This window comes from Engystomops pustulosus, chromosome 7 (genome assembly GCF_040894005.1).
Source record: "Engystomops pustulosus chromosome 7, aEngPut4.maternal, whole genome shotgun sequence".
In the NCBI taxonomy this organism is placed as follows: Eukaryota; Metazoa; Chordata; class Amphibia; order Anura; family Leptodactylidae; genus Engystomops; species Engystomops pustulosus.
Window position 1 is genome coordinate 113,079,679 of NC_092417.1, and position 20,245 is coordinate 113,099,923.

At 43.8% G+C, this 20,245-nt stretch overlaps 1 protein-coding gene across 1 annotated transcript in view; it reads right to left on the minus strand.

The window, feature by feature from the left end:
• Positions 1 to 10,762: 10,762 nt before the first annotated feature.
• The window catches only part of LOC140068935 (5-hydroxytryptamine receptor 3A-like), a 59,076-nt gene continuing 49,593 nt past the window's right edge, over positions 10,763 to 20,245 (minus strand). The window contains exons 9-10 of the mRNA XM_072114285.1: positions 12,854 to 13,051; positions 10,763 to 11,192 (exon numbers count right to left, since the gene is read on the minus strand). Of these exons, the coding sequence (XP_071970386.1) occupies positions 10,915 to 11,192; positions 12,854 to 13,051 (476 nt within the window). The 3' untranslated portion in view covers positions 10,763 to 10,914. The remainder of the gene's footprint in view (positions 11,193 to 12,853; positions 13,052 to 20,245) is intronic.

Genomic DNA, 20,245 nt, shown 5'->3' on the forward strand with positions numbered 1-20,245 from the left:
GTTGTCATTTTACCTGCTTCAAAGTAGCTAATAAAACTGGTTGTGGCCATACTTCTCTGGAGTGTACTGTGTCTGTTATGTCCAAAAAAGTGCTTGTCTTTTCCAGGAGACGGCAATCCCAGACCTAAAGGCCTATCCCTTTTGCTACACATACAGGCCCCGGGTTAAGTACACGATAGGTTCTGTAGGTTTGTTCTTAAGTTGAATTTGTATGTAAGTCAGAACTGTATACTTTATTATTGTAACCCCAGTCAAAATTTTTTTGGTCTCTGTGACAGTTGGATTTTAAAAATGTTGGGTTGTCATAAGAACCAGGATTATCACTAAAGCTTCATTACAGGCACCTTTAATAACTGTTATAGCTGTTTATTGTAACCTGGGACTAAAGTACAATAAATTACCAATATCCAGAGGTCCGTTTGTAACTAGGGGTCGTCTGTAAGTCAGGTGTTCTTAAGTAGGGGACTGCCTGTACTGTATATATATGTATATTTATTATCCATACATTAGATATATATTTAGTGATTTTTTTAAAGATGTTTTTATTTCTCCCATTAAATATAGTTGATACTTGGCAAACTATGTACATTTCATTTAAAATGCTGTAATTATTACAATTGATATTCATTCACCTCTTCAACTAGTTTTTGTTTCTCATTGTCCAAAACTTTTTTCTTCTCTCTTCTTCACTCTAGTCGCTCTACTCACCATCAGCAAAGGGAACCTGCCATTTAAATTAATCCACCCAAATTACTTTATAAAAACTATGATTAAAAAGCATTGCGCTTATCTCTAAATTGTTCCCTCCCATGGCTGCAATGTTAAAAAATCAGTTTGTAAACTTATATGCAACTCACCTGATGTGAGTCCAATGATAGTAATGTGGTTTGGTATTCCATGAACAATGTCCAATATAATGACCACACATATAGTTAGGCAAAAATAGGTTTCTTTACTTCAAACATTTCAACACATAAATTCAAAGTGTTTTTTTTCTGTTCCATAGTAGAAGACATCATAGTAAATACAATTTCTCAAATTCAGCTTGTCACAATAATAACTAGGACCCGAGGAGTCTATTCCATCTTCAAGGTATCTTATGCATCATAATTTCATCGATCTGGATATATTCAGTAGAATTTAGACTCACGATTTTAGTTGGATCCCAGGGCAGAGACACTAGCTCCTTTAGACGCCGAGCAGCGGCTCGGCGTCTAAAGGAGCTAGTGTCTCTGCCCTGGGATCCAACTAAAATCGTGAGTCTAAATTCTACTGAATATATCCAGATCGATGAAATTATGATGCATAAGATACCTTGAAGATGGAATAGACTCCTCGGGTCCTAGTTATTATTGTGACAAGCTGAATTTGAGAAATTGTATTTACTATGATGTCTTCTACTATGGAACAGAAAAAAAACACTTTGAATTTATGTGTTGAAATGTTTGAAGTAAAGAAACCTATTTTTGCCTAACTATATGTGTGGTCATTATATTGGACATTGTTCATGGAATGCGTTTATATGGGAGAAAAGGAGGTTCTCCCGTCCTAGACCACTATATCCGAAGTGACTATAATACTCCACATACTATTTCGTATTTTTGTGAATGTGGTTTGGTATATCATTGCATTTCCCTGGCTCTCTGATCCTTATTGACAGGTCTCACTGTTACCACCATGCTGCTGGTATGGAACAAGTACTAAGGGACTGTATGCCAATATTCAACTACAAACATATATAGAAAGACATAATAAGGTACTGTGTGTGTTATTTGGTCACAGGTGACAAGTTCTCTGAAAATTTTATGTGGAAATCCCCCCCTTCCCTATGTTTCCTGTGATATAATATATACTTGGTATTGCCTGTGGGCTTTCATTTGCAATTGTTTACTTAGTTTTATGTTTATACTTATTTTGTTTTCCCATTTCAGTGTCTAAAAAGCTTTCAAACAACTCTTCCACAGCTTCTCTATAACCCTTTCACTGCTGTTTCTGATGCACATTGCTAAAATAAGGCATTGTACCACATTTTATAAATGCAATGAGTTTGTTTATTACCTACCATCAGATTGGAAAAACTGACAATAATGGGAACACAGTCTGGGGGTTAGTTATCATTAGATCAGTTCCTTGGGATAGTTATATGTATATTTTTGGAGCTCCGCTGCCCATCAGATTAATTAAAGTGGCTTTGGCCCTTAAATAAATGTTCTTATAGAGGGATATTTATATGGGCCTCTGTGCCATGTCAGTGGCATAGAAGCCCTGAAATAATCGCAAATGCTAGCTTGCTAGCTTATTGCTAGTACTTGCGATTATTTTCCCTAATCCGCCACCTTCAGCCCAGTGAGGTGCAAAGGGGCGTGAAGGGGGAGGGGCGTGAATGGGGGGGGGGCGGTCTGGAGTGGGCTGGCTCAGGGCGTTATTGTCCCCGTGCCTGAGCACTCGCCGGCTGTGTTTATTTCCATGCCAGGCAGGGTCTTGCATAGAAATAAACACTCAACTGGCTGAAGCCTCTTGAAGTATTGAGCTGTGCCAGAGCAGCGGCATATCATACGCCGATGCACAAGCATATGTTAAATATCTCCCATAGTCTATTTTCTGCCTGGGATTTTTTTCAAAAAGTCCCCAAAAAGTCTCAAAATGCATAAAAAGTGGTGTATATAGTCCTGTGAGACTTTTTAGCAGTGAAAAGTCCTAAAAATACTCAATGTGACGACTTTTCTAAAGTAAATAGAATAAATTCCCCTGGAGGCGTAACGGCATGACGTAGACGCGTCACGCTGCGCAGCCGCCCCGCCAACTCTCCCTGCTCTCCCCTGCTGTCCTGGCCGCCGCACGCTGGATGATGGGTGACTCCGTGGAGCGTTGACTCCGCGGCGCCCTTGCTGGATCGGGTTGCGGGTGATTCCGGCGCTGTCATCTCCCCTCCGCGGTGTTTCGGCAGTATGGGGGCTGCCCCGCTGCAGCGGCGTGCGGTCACCATCTGATGGGCTCCCTGCTCCGTACGCATGAAGGTGGATGGCTGGAGGTGTATCAAGGAGACAGGATCTCTACTGCGAGGTGGATCGTGGTCTCGGAGGACGCGCTGACCTGATTCGAACTGGGCTCGGGTATCGCTGCTGAGGCGGCGTGGCCGGGGCTTTCTTCTTGGTGTTGGCGTGGTCGTGAGTCGGATCCTGCAGTCTTTTTCATGCCTGGTTTCCATCTTCCTCCACTACGTGCCTACCAATTGCTGGAATTTTTTGGAGCCTTTCTACAGGATGGGTGAGATGTATCTGGATACGGTTTCCCCTCTGCTGTGCTTTAGGTGCTACTAACTGGTATTAACTGAGACTGTGCTGTGCTTTAGGTGCTACTAACTGGTACTAACTGAGACTTGTCGCTTTGCTAATATAATACTAGCATTAAAACTCTTTTTCCCTCTCTAACCGAACTTTAACTACGAAGACTTGCTTCTCTGCCGTCATTTCATCCGATACTAACCAGCTTCCAATATATGGATTTCAGTTTCATACTAACCTTTTTTTTTTAACCACTGTCGCAGGCTGTGGGGATATTAGTAGGAATTGTACAGAACTCTGTCAGCATTTATCGCCTCCTTTATTGGGTCTGTGTAACATGGTTAAAAGGCCCTCTTTTTCTGTGAGACAAATTTTTGTGGCCTTTTGCCGTGTGAGGCGTGTATATGTCATAATTGTACTGTTACCAGTTTGGTGTTAAATATTGAAAACTTGTTACATTTGTTGGGATTGGTAGAAGAGGTTATAGATCTTTTATGATGCCACCCAAAAATACCCTGGGTACAACATCTCCTAGGGAGAAAGATAAAGGAGGGTCCAAAGGGGATAATTCCACGAAACTAGACAAATTATGGAAGTCCCCCTCAGTGAAAACACGTACTGGTTTGATAACACAGAAAAATCCTGATCATGAGGGTCAGGACCCCAAAAATAGACCACAGGGGTCGAGATTTGCAGTCCTTGAGGGGGAAGAACAGGAGAGCGATGAGGCAGGAGTTGGGGGAGAAAAAGCTATGCTCAGAGAGATTCTTGACTCTATAAAAACCTGCAACTCAGCCATTTTGGATCTTACAGATCAAGTGGGCGCCTTGAGAGGAGATGTCTCTCTGTTGAGAGAGGACTTGAATAAAGTCAGAGATAAGCAGAAAATTTTTGAGGATAAAATTGTTAATATTGAGAAAGAGATAAGCACTCTTAAAAAAGTTACGTCCTCATTAGAAAGTGAAAACAAGGGCCTTAAAGGAAAACTGGCCGATATGGAGGATCGCGCAAGGAGAGCTAACTTGAGGGTTAAAGGGATACCAGAAAAGGCTGAAGGAGAAGACCCAGTTACCTTTATTAAAGAATGGCTTGTGGAAAAAATAGGGAAGGAGTATCTCTCCCCTAGTTTTGACATAGAACGTGCTCATAGAATTCCTTCAGTATCGTATGTTCCTGGTAATAATCCCCGGACCTTCATTTGTAAAACAGTACTCTCTAGAGATCGGGATATTATATTACGAAGAGCACGCGATCTTAAAGATCTATCGATTCAAGGTGTAAAAATATCGCTCTATCCGGATTTCTCTAGGGATACCCTACAAAAAAGGAAAAGCTTTCTTGAGGTGAAAAAAAGGTTAAGAGAGAAAGGTATTATTTATTCACTGATGTTCCCGGCAAAACTAAAAATTATTTTTCAAGGTCAGTCCCAGTTTTTTAGCACACCAGATCAAGTCTCTGACTGGTTAGATCTTAAGGGTCTATGAAGTGCATGACACAGATGGGCAAGGTATATCAGCTTCGGGGGAGCAGGGGTTGGATGGGTGTGGGTAAGTGGCCTAAGTAGGAAGAGTTCTACCATGGTAGGACATGTGATTGGGTTTGGGGGGGAGGGATGCCTTGTTGCTGGAGATGTTGATTGGTTGTTCGCTTTCCCATTTACCTTATTCAATGGGCACTAGGTTTATATCCTGGAATATAAGGGGACTGAAGGACCGTCTGAAGCGTTGTATCATTTTCGACTACATTATCAAGCAACTTCCTGCTATTGTGATATTGTTAGAGACACATCTTGACAAAGACTCCTTAGCCCTAGTAGACCGGAGGTGGGCTTGCCAGGTATATAATTCAGTCTACTCATCATTTTCTAGAGGGGTATCTATTCTGGTCCATAGAGCTATCAGTTTTCAAATCTCAGATGCCTGGTGCGATGGAGAGGGCAGATTTGTCTTTCTGTGTGGTATTTTAGAAGGCATTAAATGCGTTGTAGCAGGGATATATATTCCACCTCCCTTCAGATATGACGTTTTGATAAGTCTGATGCGGTTCCTGGAGAGGGTTGGAGACTGTCCCGTATTGGCTCTGGGGGACTTCAACGCTGTTATGTCAGAGAAGAAGGACCGACTAGGGAAAAGAAAGTTGGTAGTTACAACCGCGATGGACACCCCCTTCTCCAGATTTTGTCAGGAGGTGGGCTTGAAGGACGTGTGGAGGTCTTTAAATGGGGATTTATCAGTATTCTCATGCTATAATCGCTCTTATAACTCCTTCTCCAGGATTGATCTGGCATTGGCCAATGATTACGCCATCGGCTGGGTGCGGAAAATCCGTTATGATAATCGGTCCATTTCTGATCACTCACCATTGGTTCTTGAGCTGTCCGCCTCAACTAAACCTGCTATGAGGTTTTGGAAACTTAATGCGCACTGGTTGTCCCTATTAACAGATGAGGATAAAATTAAGAGAGAATTATGTAATTTTATATCTGCTAATAGGACCTCTGATAATGTGGGTTTGATCTGGGATGCCTTGAAATCCTTCCTTAGAGGGATAATAAATTCAGAAATTATATTTCTCCGTAAACAATGGGCCAGACAAGAGAAGAATTTAAAAGAGGAAGTGGAAAAAAGAGAAAGGGATTATCAGGTAAATAGCTCACTAGATGTATATGATAGATTTAATAAAGCACAAGAGGAGTATAACAGATTTATTACCAATAAGGCTTTGCAGAAGTTATTCTTCCTGGATCAGAAGTCACATTGCGAGAGTGGCTCTCCTTCAAAAGGGCTATTACACAAAGTTAAAAAACAACAGGAATCAAATAGAATTACTATGATTAAAAATCTACATGGGGAAGCAACTGGCAACGCTCAGGAGATCAGGGGTATCTTTTTGCAGTTTTTCCAAAATATTTATTCCTCAGATCTGGAGGTGTCAGCGGAGGACATAGGCCACTACCTAGATAATATCCAGTTCCCTAGACTATTGACAGACAGAGCGGACAGGTTATCTCGTCCAATATCTATCTCTGAACTCGAGGAGTCTCTCTCATCCTCCAGACGTAACTCCTCACCAGGGTTGGACGGGCTACCTCTAGAAATTTACAATAGATTTGGTGCTATTCTTCTTCCCCTTATGGTGGAGATTTGGGAGGCGGCACAGAGGGTGGGGAGACTACCCGAGTCTTGGTATGAGGCATGTATAGTTTTATTACCCAAAAAAAATAAGGACCCTTTGGAGGCAGAATCCTACCGTCCGATCTCTATTCTCAATACTGATGCCAAATTGGTGGCCAAATTGCTTTCGAATAGATTAAAAAAATATGCGTCAACCCTCATACATGAAGATCAATGCGGCTTTGTGGCCGGTCGCCAGGGTAGGACTAATGTAAAACGGTTGTTTGCGGGCCTTCAGCTGGGACAGGGGGAGTCCCGCTCCATCCTGTCATTGGACGCTTCCAAAGCCTTTGATAGGGTGGAGTGGGACTTCCTCTGGGAAGTTTTGCTGAGATTCGGGCTGGGCGGCAGATTCGTTGACTGGGTTAGACTCTTCTATCAGGCCCCCAGGGTTTGTATTAGAATAAATGGTGACTACTCTCCTTTCTTTAGTCTGTCTAGGGGCACTAGGCAGGGATGCCCCCTGTCTCCCCTATTATTTGCTTTTTTTATAGAACCATTGGCAATAAAAATTAGGTCAGATGGGGAGATTGGGGGCGGAGGACTGGCCGGTCCTACAGATAAGATAATGTTGTATGCCGACGATGTCTTGCTCTGCCTAAAGGACTCTAATACATCTGTTCCAAAAGCCCTGAAGGTGATTAGGGAGTTTGGGAGGTTTTCAGGTTTTCAGATCAATACTCACAAATCTATTGTGGTCCCACTCGATAGCGATTCTCGGCTTAATTTGATCCAGGCGGATCTAAAGATTTCATCTTCATGTGAATATTTGGGGTTAAAGATTACATCAAACGTAGCTGATTATATATCTTTGAATTTGGCCCCGCTATTAGCAAAATTGAAAAATAAGGTGAATACATGGAATACGCTGCCATTAAATCAAGCTGAGAGAGTTGTCCTCACAAAGAGTATTTTGCTGCCTCAAATGTTATACGTACTATGCAACTCTCCCTGTTGGATTGGTAGGAAATGGTTTGGTTTTATTCGGGCGATCATAAATAAATTACTATGGGGGAGGAAAAGGGTACGCATCAAACAGGAAACATTAATGGTTAACAAGGAGAGGGGTGGTCTGTCAATCCCCTCCTTGTACCACTATTTTCTGTCGGCACAGATTCAGTATATCCTTGAAAATAAATGCTCCACATTATTTCAGGTGATCAGTGACCGGGTGGGGCATAGATTTATGTCTATTCTCGCCCTATTGGAGTCAGGTATATTGAAAGGCTGTGCTAGTAAAATATTTCCACTGGCAGTATTATTGGAAAACACCTGGAGAGACTTTAAGAGGTTGTATGGGATTAATGGGGGTTTTAAATTCACCCCGTTATGGGGCAATCGTAACTTTTTAGAACTATATAAAATGGAAGATGTCGGATTTTGGAAGAGAAAAGGGATTCACTCTTTGGAGCATCTGGGGGTACAGGGGGGGTTACCCTCCTTTCAGTTTTGGTGCACGAAGGGGATTCTGGAGGAGAAAGATTATTTTAGGTATTGTCAACTAGCACATGCATTTAGGAAAGAAATATATCACGATAAGTTCACGAAACACGAAGGTGGTTATTGTTCTGAAATTTTAGGGTTAGAGACGTCACTTCTGAAATTGTCTAGGATCTATCATTTGATAAGATCGGACATAGATCAGAACTTCAATCATATAAGTCAAGTAAAATGGATAAATCAGCTTGGGCCTATCACAGCAGCACAATGGAGAGATATATATAAAAATGTTGTTCGATCCACAATTAATTTAAATCACAGATGCACTCAACTTAATATTCTATATAGAATTTATTTTTCACCAGCTTTGATGTTTAAAATTGGGTTAAGTGAAAACTCCAATTGTAAGCGATGCAAAAGCACACATGCCGACATCTTACACGTTTTATGGGATTGCCCTAAAATCCGTTTATATTGGGAGGAGGTTTATAAGATAATAGAGTCTCAGCTTCAATGCTCCCTGACACGAGATGCTACTTGCGGGATACTCGGCCTCCATCCGATTGTTATTGAATCTAAAGCAAAAAGTCATCTAGCGTTGAAGCTACTCTTTCTCGCCAGACTAATATTAGTGAAACATTGGAAAGATGACAAATCACCAGTGGTGAAAGAATGGAGCAACCTTGTGGTACGCACTAAAGCGTATGAATGCGCATACGAGAAGCGCTATAGGAATGGTAGCAGATTGAGTGGGTTATGGGACCAGTGGATAAATTGAAGAACTGTGTCCCTTTTTAGTCCCGGGAAGACCTTTTGATGGGTCGATAGGGATAAGCTAGTTAAATTTTTGGCTATCTTTCACATCTCCAGCACGGGCAGAGGGTGGTAGGGTGGGAGTGGGGGGTTGGGGAGGGAGGGGCAGGCATTTGTTTTTTGTATTTGTTAGACATTTCTAGGGGGAATGGAGTCCTCATAAGGTGGCCATTTATGACATATATTCATCTTCCCCCCTATATATGTTGTTTAGGTATTACTGCATTTTTCAAAGGGGAAAAAAAAAAAAAATTTTTTTCCTTCTTTGCAAACAAATTCTACTGTTCAGGCAGACTCTTATGTATATTATAGGATTTATTTGCATATTGGATGTTTGATGCTAGGAGAAGGCACCTGCGCGTTCCTGATCTCCTAATTTTTCTCTTCTTTGAATTACTTGTATTAACTGAGTCTATTTAATTAAAAAAAAAAAAAAAAAAAGAATAAATTCCCCTTAATGTGTATAAAACCTTAATTTACAAAGACAAGACAGCAATGAGATTTAATTAAAAATATATAAAATAACTCTCAAACACTTTAGCCAGTTAAATAGTATTTTATTTCATATTACAACAGTTTACTAATAAAATCACCCAAATCAACATAGGAAGAAGCTACGTTATGTATCATTAGTAGGGTAGAGGAGAATCCAAAAGGAAAGTATTACTTATCAATGAATATCCACCTCTAAAGTCTTCTCCTCTCTCTGCTATTTTATGTGCATTGCAAATGTTATTTTTCTTAAAGTATTAAATTAAAATTTAATCCCCAAAATACATATGCCAACATGAAGTTTTAATGCTTCTAGATTGCACTTTACAAGTTGGATGTCTTTTTGCACATTTTTTTTTATTTTTGTGAATATTTTTTTTGCACCTACACCAGGGTGCTAAGAAGTTCATCTGCGTGTGTGTCTGTTGCTATGTTCTTAATGGATCTTTGCAAGACAGATGATTTGCGCCTTCTTCACCTCCATATTTTTGACACTTTTTAAGCGCAAATAGAAGTACAACTGACTCATACTAACAGTCATATATATTTTAAATTCCTCCTAAAAAGGCACAATAATTGTTATAAAGAATCTCAGACTGAGATACATAAGAACACACAAGTGAGAAAGCCGAATTACAATGACACCTTTGACTTGCTGACGGAGATTCATTATGCCTTCTTTGATAGAATTTCCCCCTCTGTACCTGTTTTCGATTCTCTCCAGCCCGCATGCCACTTTGGACATGAATGCCCAGCCCATCACATTTAGTATATGTGCTTAAACTAATTTGATGTGCTTTTAGTGAAACAAACTTGTTTCAGTACATAATGTTGGAGTGGTTAAGATCCAAGAATAAAATATTTTTTGTAGGTATAACATTCAAAATTATAGATCTGTATTGATTTTTTAAATACCTTATATACTCGAGTATAAGCCTAGTTTTTCAGCACAAAAAATTGTGCTGAAAACCCAAACTCGGCTTATACTCGAGTAAAAAATATATAGGTTTTACCAGGTTTTTGTGGTAAAATTAGGGGCCTCGGCTTATACTTGGGTCGGCTTATACTCGAGTATATACGGTAATAAAATAATGATAACATTAATAAAAGTTACTTACACTAACAAAAGGCTAAAACTGAAAATATGTAAAAGACCACCTACAGACTAACCTGTGGAATCGGGCCTGTATATTGGCCATATCCCATGCACAGGATGGGAGTCCTTCTATTTTGTAGAAATAAGGTGCAAGGACATTTCGTTCAACCAGTTAATACAGTGCAGCCCAGCCAGCAGATGGGAAGTCTTTGCATCTTATTTCTACATAATACATGGACTCCGGTCCTTTGCATTGTGTGCAATCCGTGGGATTGGGCCAACATATGGCCATTTCCATGGTCTTACTTACAAAATAACCTCTCAGACATAATGTAGATTATTTTGTTATTAAGACACTGGAAATGTCCTGTATGTTAGCCCAATCCCTTGGACTGCACACAATTCACAGAATGGGAGTCGTTGTATTATGTAGAAATAAGATGCAAGGACTTTCCATATGTCGGACAGTTAATACAGTTCAGCCCAGCCAGCAGATGGGAAGTCTTATTTCTACATAATACATAGACTCCGGTCCTTTGCATTGTGTGCAATCCGTGGGATTGGGCCTACATACGGCCATTTCCATGGTCTTATTTACAGAATAACCTCCCAGATACTAACCTGCCCAAATGACAGTAACATAGATACATAATGCAGTTATGAGAAGTACATATAGAATCAAAAATATGCGGTCTAAAACCTTGGCGGTCTGGTTCCACACTGTCTTGGCGTTATTTTGATTTGCATTGTCATGTAATAGATTTCGGATGTTTATAATACTTTCCAACAAGTTCTTCAGCTGTATCACTCCTTCGCTGACAGTCTCTTGTTTTGCAGATGCTGAGTCTATTTTCTCCAGCAAATTCTTGAATCTTGCATCTCCAGTCTGCACATCTGATATCATTAGAGAAAATACTTTCTAAGTGACTTTTGGCTTCATACATCATGCATGATAATAATGCAGCAAGTCATCATTTTGATAAATCTGTACATGTGCCTAGATATGCATCTGCCTAAATATGTAATGTATATCTATGCTTTAACATGAAGGAGAAGTTTACACTGAGTGATGGATTGGCTGTGAGTGTCCATAGATCTGTGCAAGGAACCAAGAGGATGGACCGATTTGAGATCTCATAATTTGGCCACTGCCAAGGGTAGATGTACATGCCGTCCAGCTACACTAAAGCAATACTTTTTGATGGACCAATGCCCACAGTGATTATTTCAGTAGAGTGTTATTTAAACATGTCGTGGGCAGCACTGTTTTCACACTTTTGGGGTCATTTACCAAACTTTTTTTTATCCTTTATTTGTGACTTTTTAGCATAGTTGCACTTAAATTTGGGACTTTTACACCCATCTTGCAAAGTTTTATTTTTCATAAAAATCCAGATGTGGACATCTGAAAGTCTGAGAAAGTTGCACATTTTTGTGCAGTCGTGGTAAAAAGTCGCCTTTTTATCGAATAACCTGCAGTGCAGAGCAGACATAGGCCAGCAGTTTCTTAACCATTTGAGACTTTTGAGCGACTCCTTAGACAAAAGTCTCAAAAAAGCAACAGACTCCCAGGCCTCTTTTATGGACCACAAAGATAAATCGGGCAAACCCAAGACCTTACAAAAAAATCTTAAAAACTACAAACAAGTTTCCAGACTTCCAGATACATTTTCCCTATTGACCTATTTTTTACTGCCAAGAATTGAATCATTCATGTTCATATGCTAGCGTTCACAAATGGCGTTAACATTGCATTTCGAAACAAAATGCAAAGGCTGTGGGGAGGAGATTTTTCTAATTGCATTGCGTTAACACTATGTTAACATTACAATTACGTAACTGCAATTAGACCTATCTCCTTCAAACAGGCTCTACATTGGGGCACATTTAGTTACCCGGTCCCTCGGAGTTCCCGAAAAGTGCATTGTCTGTCCGGAATGCAGTGTGACGCGATTCACTTAGATTGTGCGTCCAATTTCCTGCATCTGTCGCTTCTCCGCTGAGGTTCGCCAGAGTTCACCATCTTTCTCCCGCTGCATGTAAGTGCTTGGCTTGCGACACAATTTTGAAGTTAAATTCCGCGGTTTGTCAGAATACGTTGGATCGTCTGACGGCTCCCCCCCCCCATTTCTGTTGCATGAAAGCCGGCGCGATTGTGACAAAATCAGATCGCGTGCTCCAAAAAACCATGAGGCCCTTAGTAAATGGCAGAGTTACTTACCCGGTCCATTCGCGATCCAGCGGCGCATTCTCTGCGGTGGATTCGGGTCCGGCCGGGATTCACTGAGGTAGTTCCTCCGACGTACACCATGTGCCGCTGCTGCGCTGAAGTTCCCCGAGGCCCGCCGGAATGCACTCAAGTTCACCAGCCTTTTCCTTGTGAAAATCAGGGAAAATCGGCGCAAATCGGAAATATTCAGGTAACACGTCGGGAAAACACGAATCGGGCCCTTAGTAAATGACCCCCATTGTGTTTGAAACACACAATGTAAACACCAAATTCACATGTTCACACATGTTGCATTGTACCAAGAAAGGCCAATTAAACTACGTACCTGAATCCACCATGTTGCTCGAATCTGAAATTCTTTGTTTTTTTAAACAAAGGATTCTTGATAAATACTTAACAAATAAAATCTCTACCCAGTGGGGGGCATTTGTTTGAGAGTCAGACAACTTTAGAATATACGATGTAAATATAGAGCCAGTAATACTCATCACCATGAGAGCCATACACAAACCACAAAAAGTACCTGTTAATAGATAAGACAAACGTAAAGGTAAATGCACAACATTGCTTAATGTAAATGTAGAAGTAAAGGTAATGTAATAATAGGAAAATAACAATGCATCTTTTGTTTGTGAACACTTATGTAGCATTACAAACTAATAGAGATGAGCGAACATGCTCGTCCGAGCTTGATGCTCGGTCGAGCATTAGGGTACTCGAAACTGCTCGTTACTCGGACGAATACTTCGCCCGCTCGAGAAAATGGCAGCTCCCGCCGTTTTGCTTTTTGGCGGCCAGAAACAGAGCCAATCACAAGCCAGGAGACTCTGCACTCCACCCAGCATGACGTGGTACCCTTACACGTCGATAGCAGTGGTTGGCTGGCCAGATCAGGTGACCCTGGGATAGACTAGCCGCTGGCCGCGCTGCTCGGATCATTCTGTCTCTGGATGCCGCTAGGGAGAGAGCTGCTGCTGGTCAGGGACAGCGTTAGGGTGCTAGTAGATTACTGTTAGGCAGGAGTGATTCAACAAGAACCCAACAGCCCTTCTTAGGGCTACAATAACGTTCTACTTTTTTTATTTTAATTTGCATCTATTACCATTTTGTGAGGAATTAGCAGGGGGACTTGCTACCGTTGTGTTTAGCTCTTAGTGGCACACATATCCATAGCAAAGGCCGAAGTGGGAAAATTCAGTAGGGGTTGGATTTCTATTAGGCACTAACTCAGTGTCATCTCATCTGGCATAGTAGTGTGCTTCCTTTGATACTTGGCTAGAAAATAGCCATAGGAGAATACAAATAGCTTCTTGAAGCCTACAGTAGCGTTCTATATATTTGATTTCTGGTTGATCTGCTGGTGGCTTTAGTTTCTGCAGTGCATGTACTTGCCAATTCTGAGCAATTTGTAGTGAGACTTGCGACCGCTGTGTTCTGCGCTTAGTGGCGCACATATCCATAGCAAAGGCTGAAGTGGGAAAATTCAGTAGGGGTTGGATTTCTATTAGGCACTAACTCAGTGTCATCTCATCTGGCATAGTAGTGTGCTTCCTTTGATACTTGGCTAGAAAATAGCCATAGGAGAATACAAATAGCTTCTTGAAGCCTACAGTAGCGTTCTATATATTTGATTTCTGGTTGATCTGCTGGTGGCTGTAGTTTCTGCAGTGCATGTACTTGCCAATTCTGAGCAATTTGTAGTGAGACTTGCGACCGCTGTGTTCTGCGCTTAGTGGCGCACATATCCATAGCAAAGGCTGAAGTGGGAAAATTCAGTAGGGGTTGGATTTCTATTAGGCACTAACTCAGTGTCATCTCATCTGGCATAGTAGTGTGCTTCCTTTGATACTTGGCTAGAAAATAGCCATAGGAGAATACAAATAGCTTCTTGAAGCCTACAGTAGCGTTCTATATATTTGATTTCTGGTTGATCTGCTGGTGGCTGTAGTTTCTGCAGTGCATGTACTTGCCAATTCTGAGCAATTTGTAGTGAGACTTGCGACCGCTGTGTTCTGCGCTTAGTGGCGCACATATCCATAGCAAAGGCCGAAGTGGGAAAATTCAGTAGGGGTTGGATTTCTATTAGGCAATAACTCAGTGTCATCTCATCTGGCATAGTAGTGTGCTTCCTTTGATACTTGGCTAGAAAATAGCCATAGGAGAATACAAATAGCTTCTTGAAGCCTACAGTAGCGTTCTATATATTTGATTTCTGGTTGATCTGCTGGTGGCTGTAGTTTCTGCAGTGCATGTACTTGCCAATTCTGAGCAATTTGTAGTGAGACTTGCGACCGCTGTGTTCTGCGCTTAGTGGCGCACATATCCATAGCAAAGGCTGAAGTGGGAAAATTCAGTAGGGGTTGGATTTCTATTAGGCACTAACTCAGTGTCATCTCATCTGGCATAGTAGTGTGCTTCCTTTGATACTTGGCTAGAAAATAGCCATAGCAATAGGATAGGATTGTTTGTTTCTAAAAACTCAAAAAAAAACAAAAAACACAAAAAAAAACAAAAAACACAAAAAAACACAAAAAAAAACAAAAAGAAGTAAAAAAAAAAAAAAAGTTATAACTCTCATTTTAAAAATGTTTAACCCGAGGGCTAGGGGTAGAGGACGAGGGCGGGGACGTGGGCGTCCAACTACTGCAGGGGTCAGAGGCCGTGGTCCTGGGCGGGGTGAGACACCACCTGCTGATGAGGGAGCAGGGGAACGCCGCAGAGCTACACTCCCTAGGTTCATGTCTGAAGTTACTGGGACTCGTGGTAGAGCACTGTTGAGGCCAGAACAGTGCGAACAGGTGATGTCGTGGATTGCTGACAATGCTTCGAGCAATTTGTCCACCACCAGTCAGTCTTCCACGCAGTCCACCCATGTCACCGAAATCCCCACTCCTCCAGCTCCTGCACCTCAGCCTCCTCCCCCCCAGTCTGCCCCCTCCCAGGAAAATTTGCCATTTGAACCGGCATACTCTGAGGAACTGTTTTCTGGACCCTTCCCACAGTCACAAACCACTTGTCCGGTTGCTGCTGAGCAATTTTCCGATGCCCAGGTTTTCCACCAGTCACAGTCTGTGGGTGATGATGACCTTCTTGACGTAGTGGAAGTGTGTAAAGAGGTGTCCGACGATGAGGAGACACGGTTGTCAGACAGTGGGGAAGTTGTTGTCAGGGCAGGAAGTCCGAGGGGGGAGCAGACTGAGGGATCGGAGGATGATGAGGTGACAGACCCAAGCTGGGTTGAGAGGCCGGGTGAACACAGTGCTTCTGAGACGGAGGAGAGTCCTCGACCTGAACAGGTTGGAAGAGGCAGTGGTGGGGCCAGACGGAGAGGCAGGGCCAGAGCTGGTGCATCAGCGCCACTGTCAACTAGTGAAGCTCCCGTGGTGAGGGCTCTTGCGGCGAGGGCTAGATCTTCAGAAGTGTGGAGGTTCTTTAAGGAAACACCGGATGACCGACGGACTGTGGTGTGCAACATTTGCCAAACCAGGCTCAGCAGGGGTTCCACCACTACTAGCTTAACTACCACCAGTATGCGCAGGCATATGAATGCTAAGCACCCCACTCAGTGGCAACAAGCCCGTTCACCTCCGGCCGTGCACACCACTGCTCCTTCCCCTGTGTCAGCTGCTAGTCAGCCCCCTGCCCAGGACCCTGGCACAAAAACCCCATCGTCGCCTCCACGATCCTCCACAGCATCCACCAGCGTTCAGCTCTCCTTACCCCAGACGCTGGAGCGGAAACGCAAATATAGTGCAACCCACCCGCACGCCCAAGCCCTTAATGTGCACATCTCCAGATTGCTTAGCCTGGAGATGCTGCCCTATAGGCTAGTAGAGACCGAGGCCTTTCGCAACCTCATGGCGGCGGCCGCCCCTCGGTATTCGGTCCCCAGCCGCCACTACTTTTCCCGATGTGCCGTCCCAGCCCTGCACCAGCACGTGTCAGACAACATCATCCGTGCCCTGACCAACGCCGTTTCTGACAAGGTCCACCTGACCACGGACACGTGGACGAGTGCTGCCGGGCAGGGCCACTATATATCGCTGACGGCACATTGGGTTAACTTGGTGGAGGCTGGGACCGAGTCTGACCCTGGGGCTGCTCATATACTGCCGACGCCGAGGATTGCGGGGCCTACCTCGGTCCAGGTGTTTCAGGCCTACTATGCCTCCTCCTCCTCCCACCCCTCCTCCACCTCCTCCTCCGAACTACCATCCGTGGGCACGGCGCCATCAGTCGGTAGCTCTAGGCACAGCAGCAGTGCCGTCGCTAAGCGACAGCAGGCGGTGCTCAAACTGCTGAGCCTAGGCGACAAAAGGCACACCGCCCAAGAGCTATTACAGGGCATCACGGCGCAGACTGATCTGTGGCTGGCACCGCTGAACCTCAAGCCGGGAATGGTTGTGTGTGACAACGGCCGTAACCTGGTGGCGGCTCTGCAACTCGGCAGACTGACACATGTGCCATGCCTGGCCCATGTGTTAAATCTGATAGTGCAGCGTTTCCTCAAGACATACCCCAATCTGTCTGATTTGCTCACGAAGGTGCGCCGCATCTGTGCGCATTTCAGGAAGTCCAGCCCAGATGCTGCCACTCTCAGGGCAGCGCAGCGCCGCCTCCAACTGCCCGCTCACCGACTGTTGTGCGACGTGCCCACGAGGTGGAATTCAACACTGACCATGTTATCCAGAGTTTACCAGCAGCGCAGAGCGATTGTAGACTGCCAGATGTCAACTTCCACCAGAACTGGTAGTCAGGTCAGTCAGCTTCCTCAAGTCTACAATGAGGAGTGGACGTGGATGTCTGATATCTGTCAGGTGCTGAGTAACTTTGAGGAGTCAACACAGATGGTCAGTGGCGATGCCGCCATCATCAGCCTCACCATCCCGCTGCTTGGCCTGTTGAAAAACTCTCTGGTCAGCATGAAGTCGGAAGCTTTGCGCTCGTCACAAGAGACGGGGGAAGAATATTCCCTTGTTGATAGCCAAAGCACCCTGAGGTCTGTTTCTCAGCGCATATCGGAGGAGGTGGAGGTGGAGGAGGATGAGGAGGAAGAGGAGGAGAATGTTGGCGAGACACAAGAGGGGACCATTGTTGAGTCCTTCACTGTTCAGCGTGTATGGGCAGAAGAAGAGGAGTTGGAGGAGTTGGAGGAGGAGGAAATGGACAGTCAGGCCAGTGAGGGGAGTGAATTCTTACGCGTTGGTACTCTGGCGCATATGGCAGATTTCATGCTAGGCTGCCTATCCCGTGACCCTCGCGTTCAAAGAATTTATTCCAGCACCGATTACTGGGTGTTCACTCTCCTGGACCCACGGTACAAGCAAAATCTTTCCACTCTCATCCCTGCAGAGGAAAGGAGTGTGAGAATGCATGAATACCAGCAGGCCCTGGTGCACAAGCTGAAACAGTATTTCCCTTCTGACAGCGCTAGCGGCAGAGTGCGTAGTTCTGCGGGACAAGTAGCGAGGGAGAGTAGGCGAGCAGGCAGCTTGTCCAGCACTGGCAAGGGTACGCTTTACAAGGCTTTTGCCAGCTTTATGTCACCCCAGCAAGACACTGTCACCTGTCCCCAGTCTCGGCAGAGTAGGGCTGATCTTTACAGAAAGATGGTGAGGGAGTACGTAGCTGACCATACCATCGTCCTAAATGATCACACAGCTCCCTACAACTACTGGGTTTCAAAGCTGGACATGTGGCACGAACTGGCGCTGTACGCCTTGGAGGTTCTTGCCTGCCCTGCCGCTAGCGTCTTGTCCGAGCGGGTTTTCAGTGCAGCTGGTGGCATCATCACCGATAAGCGTACACGCCTGTCGACTGACAGCGCTGACAGGCTGACGCTTATTAAGATGAATAAAGCCTGGATTTCTCATAATTTCCAATCTCCACCAGGTGAAGGAAGCTCAACCTGAATAATTGATCCACTCCTCCTCCTCATTTTCCTCCTTCTCCTCCTCTTTGTACAGTAAAGCAGAGGAAAATGGCTATTTTTTGACAGGGCCCACTGGCTCTTGCTATAGTACTTCATGCATTTAATTTTTCTGGAGGGCCACCTACCCGGTCCTCTGTTTGAAACAATTTTTGTGAGTGCCACATACAGGCACTCAATCTATTCCATTTTTCTGGAGGGCCACCTACCCGGTCCTCTGTTTTAAAAAATTTTTGGGACTGCCACATACAGGCACTCAATCTATTCCATTTTACTGGAGGGCCACCTACCTGCTCCTCTGGTTTGAAGAATTTTTGGGACTGCCACATACAGGCACTCAATCTATTCCATTTTACTGGAGGGCCACCTACCTGCTCCTCTGGTTTGAAACATTTTTGGGACTGCCACATACAGGCACTCAATCTATTCCATTTTACTGGAGGGCCACCTACCTGCTCCTCTGGTTTGAAACATTTTTGGGACTGCCACATACAGGCACTCAATCTATTCCATTTTACTGGAGGGCCACCTACCTGCTCCTCTGGTTTGAAACATTTTTGGGACTGCCACATACAGGCACTCAATCTATTCCATTTTACTGCAGGGCCACCTACCTGCTCCTCTGGTTTGAACAATTTTTGGGACTGCCACATACAGGCACTCAATCTATTCCATTTTACTGGAGGGCCACCTACCTGCTCCTCTGGTTTGAAACATTTTTGGGACTGCCACATACAGGCACTCAATCTATTCCATTTTACTGCAGGGCCACCTACCTGCTCCTCTGGTTTGAACAATTTTTGGGACTGCCACATACAGGCACTCAATCTATTCCATTTTACTGCAGGGCCACCTACCTGCTCCTCTGGTTTGAACAATTTTTGGGACTGCCACATACAGGCACTCAATCTATTCCATTTTACTGGAGGGCCACCTACCTGCTCCTCTGGTTTGAAACATTTTTGGGACTGCCACATACAGGCACTCAATCTATTCCATTTTACTGCAGGGCCACCTACCTGCTCCTCTGGTTTGAAGAATTTTTGGGACTGCCACATACAGGCACTCAATCTATTCCATTTTACTGCAGGGCCACCTACCTGCTCCTCTGGTTTGAAACATTTTTGGGACTGCCACATACAGGCACTCAATCTATTCCATTTTACTGGAGGGCCACCTACCTGCTCCTCTGGTTTGAAAAATGTTTGGGACTGCCACATACAGGCACTATCCAAATTAAATTGTCTCCATAGCAGCCTCCACACGTTGTCTCCATTGCTACCTCCAAAAGTCGTCCATATAGCTGCCTCCATACATCGTCCCTTTATCAAACGAGGTGTGTCAGGCAGAAATTTGGGTTGTTTTCATGGATTCCACATCAAAGTTGTTAACTTTGTCGCCACCCTGCTGTGTTATCCACAAAATATACTGGCAAACTTTTACCATTTAGGGATATTATTTCAGCGCTTCTTGCGCATCTGTTTACATTCCCCTCACCCGGCATATCCTAAACTTATAAGAACGCTACTACACTTGATCTTATACAAAAGGTTCTTAGAAGTGCTGTTTGGGGAGTAGCCTAGAAACAGGGGCTTGGATTGGCGAAAGCTCGCCTGGCTGCAGAGCGCCAGCTCCATCACAAGATCCAACTAACATAGTTGCAGCACCTTTAATCTACTACTAGTTCACTGCCTCCATAATAATAATAATCTTTATTTATATAGCGTCATCATATTCTGCAGCGCTTTACAAATCATAGGAAACAAATACAAATGTAATGTAACAGAG